The following is a 4,518-nucleotide window of genomic DNA, read 5'->3' as shown; positions in this document are numbered from 1 at the left end:
CTGTTGAGGGGCCACGCACCGAACCACACAGAGGCCGCACCACACCATGCCACACCAATCCCGCGACCCCGGCCGGGCCCCGCCATGTGCATGCAGCATTCGTTGGAGGGCCCCACGGCGCCCGCACACCACGCACCAACCCAACGCCTCCTTCCGAGCTAGAGCTAGAGCTGCTAGTGGCTGGCTACGGCCACCCTCGTGCCCGGTCGTTATATAACACCCCGCGCCTGCGCTCCTGCCACCTCTTAGCAAAAGCGAGGCACTCTACTTACCGAAGCTACTCCGCCTGCCCCCACCACCTTGTCGATCGGCGAGCGAGCGCCATGGGCAACTGCCTGAACAAGGCGTCTACGCAGCAGCGGCGGCGCGGCCACGGCGAGAGGGTGGCGCCGGAGGTGAGGGAGGAGGAGGAGGAGCTCAGGAGCATCGGCCAGGTGCTGCTGCAGGAGGAAGAGGAGGAGGAGGAGGTACCGGCGTCCGCGTCGCAGGCGGCCGGGATGAAGGTGAAGGTGGTCCTGACGAGGGCGGAGCTGGAGTGGCTCATGGCGCAGCTCAAGAGCGGCGAGCAGCGCCTCGAGGACGTCCTCCGCCAGATGGGCAACGCCCGCGCCGACGACGACAAGCCGCCGCGCGCCGACGCCTGGCGCCCGCGCCTCGAGTGCATCCTCGAGTGCCCCGAGCCTGCCGACGCCACCTAGCGCAACCTACACACGGCGCCCAGCCGGCCGTTCTCTCTTCTATCCGGCGATCAGAGCTTGATCTCCTCCATGGTGTACTAGCTTTCTTGCTCAGATCCGCCCGTGTGCATGCTGTGATCCATGGAGAGGCTTCTTGTTTTTGTGTTTCTCTCCAAAGGATGGATCCATGGATCGGAGTGGCTTGATCTAGGATGAACACCAACTGTACTATGTAGCCCGTTAGAGCAGTAGCAGTAGCTTGATCTCTCACCTCTCACTGGTGTTTGTTGTGCACTTGTGCTCGTATGTGGGTTTTGCTCTGTCCGCTTGTTTTGGTTTTTCTTTTTCTTTTTCCTTTTCTGTTTTGTTTGTAAATAGTGTGGCCTCAAACCAAATGGCAACGTACCGTCCGCTGCAGTTTTGCATCTCGGATCGGACATGATCAGATGTGACAATTTTAGCTCTTTTTGGTGGCGTAATCTACCCTTTTTTATTTTGTATACATCCACATTCGCTACTACCATATTTCCCGCATATTAAATACGTACTGGTGCACGAATCAATCTATGGTTGGATGGTTAAAAATACTGTGGTATCCTCAGTTCATCAGACGTTTCTGTCAACGACGAGATGTCTACGGTGACTTTATAAATTTTACGTACTGGTGCATGGTTAAGTATGTGAGTGCTGAAGCTCTAGTCTACATTCCGACAGCGTATGCACAACCAGAGCAACTTGGATCGAATGACCGGAGCAGAGTTAAAGTAGCACGAAAAAGTGCTATTTCCGCCGGAAAAAAAGCACCGAAGTGCCATAGCCTACTGTGGCTAGCATATTCTCGTGGAAGCAAAAGCCGGAGCAGCCACCTTTGGTCAACTTTTTGCCCGGTTAAGTTCGTCCCGTCTCGTTGATCGATGCACGGTTAACGTACTACAACAATGAAGGCGGTCAAACATTTGCACATGCTTAAGCGTAACCTCGCATCAACTTATTGTGCGGTTTGCGTCCAGGAAAGCGGGTCGACGTGATGCTACGGCTCACCAGCTTTTTCAACCGCGAGAGCGACGCCTCTTCGCGGGGTCGCCGCTCTGACTAATCAATCCAAGTAATGACCCAAACGAACCCACGCATTTTCATCGCCTACGTTTCCAACTAGTCCGTCTCTTGATCTGTTATAAATAAAAACCAGCTTGTCGCTTTCAACGAAACCACGCACGTTTGCCTGCCCGGGGCGGTCGTGATCCGGGTAAAATACGGTCCAAATGGGTTTCAAATTTATAATCGAAAGCATGCATCAAAGCAGAGCCTTGAGCCACGAGCCCACGAGTCAAAGTAAATGGGGTGCTAAAAGAGGCAGCCGCGCTGCATGCGCACATGGTCGTCGACGGCTCATGGTGCAGTACGTATTCTACTAGTCGTGGTTGTTGTAGAAAAGCAGTGCACGATTCTACTGCACCACTGTGCCACCGTGCCGCCGACGACCGAAGGAGGAAGAATACGTACGTACGCACGCACGTACGGTCCGTCGCTCTCGGCGCCGCCTGCTGCATTTCGAATTTTCGATCCGTTCGATCCATTCCAACAGGCCTGAGCCTGAATATATTTGAAACATTCCAAGTCGTTCCCCTCCGGCCGGGCGTGATGTTGGCTCCAGCGCGAGCGAGCGCACTATTACCACGTGCGGCGGCCTGTGCAGAATTCCATTCTCCGGCGCACGAGCGCTCGGTTTTTCCTGCCCAGAATTCAGAGCGCAAAAAAGCTAGACTTACGGACTGGTTACGGAATCATCTTACGGACCCCTCCAACTAACCAATCTCTTCTCCCCTTGAATTCAACTGTGGGTCCTGTTTTTGATTTCCCATCCAACCAAATACTACCACACATGTGCGTAACTTAAAGTCTGTAAGATGCGGTCCGTAGAGCGAGCGCCAACTCTGACGCGAAACTTGGGCCAGCCACATTTTCTCTTGCGACTTGCAGTGTCTGTTAGTCCGTATGGCATGGCACGTGAGACTCGGGAGATTTAGCAGAAAGCAACGGAAGAACAACATGGGAGGATTCATAGATAAAAAAAACACGGCAAGCAGATTGGCTAAAGAACAACGCTACACTTACAAGGCAGAACGCCATCCACCCACAGCGAGACAACGCAGCTCCGACTCGGCAGATAACTACGGAGAACAAAGCAAGGTTGGCACGGAAGATCGCCGAACATCCACCTGTCGCCCGTCATCGTACACCACCGGTGCCCCACACCGCAGTTACAACTTCACATCAACAAGCAGCCGAGGCAATCTTACAGACACGTCGAAGAGCCGACTACCACGACCAATGTCATGCCCCCGACAATGCTCACCATTGTCATCGTTGCCACAGAAGCCAAACCCCCTCATTGTCAGACGGACACGACCAAGCAGCATGAACGACACCCCCAGCTATCACTGGTCCCTCTGGCCGGTAAGGAGCTCCCAGAACGATGCCCCAAGAAGTGTGACACACGTCGCCATCGTCCGATGCCAGGGGATCATGGTTTTCCCCCAAGCATCCTTGCGTAGTGGAGCGAGCAGGAACACCTTAGCGACACCTTCAAGAAGGATGCAACGCCCACATACGTCGTCATTGCCTACCATGCCCAAAAGCCGACAACAAGATCTTCACCCGACGCTGCAACTCCAACCACCAATCTGAGCCAGACCACCACTACAAGAACCAGATCCAGCCATGATTGGTCAAGTCCGGCACCCTGTGCAACAGCTGCAGCCACCCTCGCACGCACCACCGACCGTGTACCACCGTCCACACGGCCAGCACGCCGCCCAACACCAACTCGCCCGAAGCCGCCGTGTGACGCCCGGGTAATTAAACTACAGTAACCCTCTACTAAGGATGCCACGTCACCTCGGTTACTGTTGATAATCTCTCATTAGTTCAAAAACCGATTCAAATTCAAATTCAAAATCAAGTAAACAATAAAAGTGTTCAAGTACTAAAACTAAAATGTTCGGAGTGAGCCAAATAATGCATAGGTAATTATGGTGGAGAAACCACACTTTTATAAAATGTTTAAATACTCTAAAATGAATATAACATTAGCAAATACAATTATTTAAATTCTTTAAAAATAATAAAAAATTTCAAAACTAAATTGTCATAAGTATTAAACTATTGTGGCAGTGGCATAAATTTGTTAAATCTATTTAGGTGCCACTTTGGTAATTTACTAAAGCTAAAATAAAAGAAAACTGAAAGAAAGCAAAAATAGCAAATAAAAATAAGAAGAGGGAAAGAACCCCCGCTTCCCCCACTGGGCCTCGACTCAGCCGGCCCAGTCGGCCACCCCACCAGGCCGGCCGAACCTGGCAAGGGCCAACCGGCCAGCCCACCACCGCTCCCTTATCCACCCCCACTACCCGAAACCCTAAACCACCGGCACCCCACTTCCCCCCACGTCGCCACTCCTCCTCCCCCTCTCGATCCAATCTGGATCGGTGGATCGGCACGATCCCCCCCCACTCCTCTGCTCGATCCCCATCTCCTTCCCCCGCTCGATCGCGGTCAACCGCGCCCCGTCCCCACTTGCTGTCGCTCCACCGCTGGCGCCACCGCAATGGCGCCGCTCGGTCGTCGCCGCCTCCCCCGCGGCCGCGCCGTCGCCGGACTGCCTCGTCCCCGACCCCGATGCCCGCCGCCGCCCGAAGCCTCCCTCGTCGGAATGCCACCTCGCCGGATCGCCTCCTCATCCCCGGCAACGCACGCGTCCCCGTCCTCCTCCTCGGCAACCGCTGCCATTGCCCTACGCACCGCTGTGAGGACCCCTCCTCCTTTCCCCTCTGTCCCGGGC

General features: G+C 54.4%; 1 protein-coding gene across 1 annotated transcript; it reads left to right on the top strand.

Moving 5' to 3' along the window:
- The first annotated feature begins 234 nt into the window (after positions 1-234).
- On the top strand, positions 235-1,146 carry LOC123151570 (uncharacterized). The gene has a single exon (XM_044571255.1). It carries the CDS (start codon positions 324-326, stop codon positions 696-698), a length of 375 nt encoding a protein of 124 aa, XP_044427190.1. The 5' UTR covers positions 235-323; the 3' UTR covers positions 699-1,146.
- Positions 1,147-4,518: the final 3,372 nt, after the last annotated feature.

This window comes from Triticum aestivum, chromosome 7A (genome assembly GCF_018294505.1).
Source record: "Triticum aestivum cultivar Chinese Spring chromosome 7A, IWGSC CS RefSeq v2.1, whole genome shotgun sequence".
In the NCBI taxonomy this organism is placed as follows: domain Eukaryota; kingdom Viridiplantae; phylum Streptophyta; class Magnoliopsida; order Poales; family Poaceae; genus Triticum; species Triticum aestivum.
This window is presented reverse-complemented; position numbering and strand designations above follow the sequence as displayed.

Coding starts and splice junctions, on each gene's coding strand:
- LOC123151570 (XM_044571255.1), top strand. CDS start 324: ATGGGCAACTGCCTGAACAAGGCGTCTACGCAGCAGCGGCGGCGCGGC.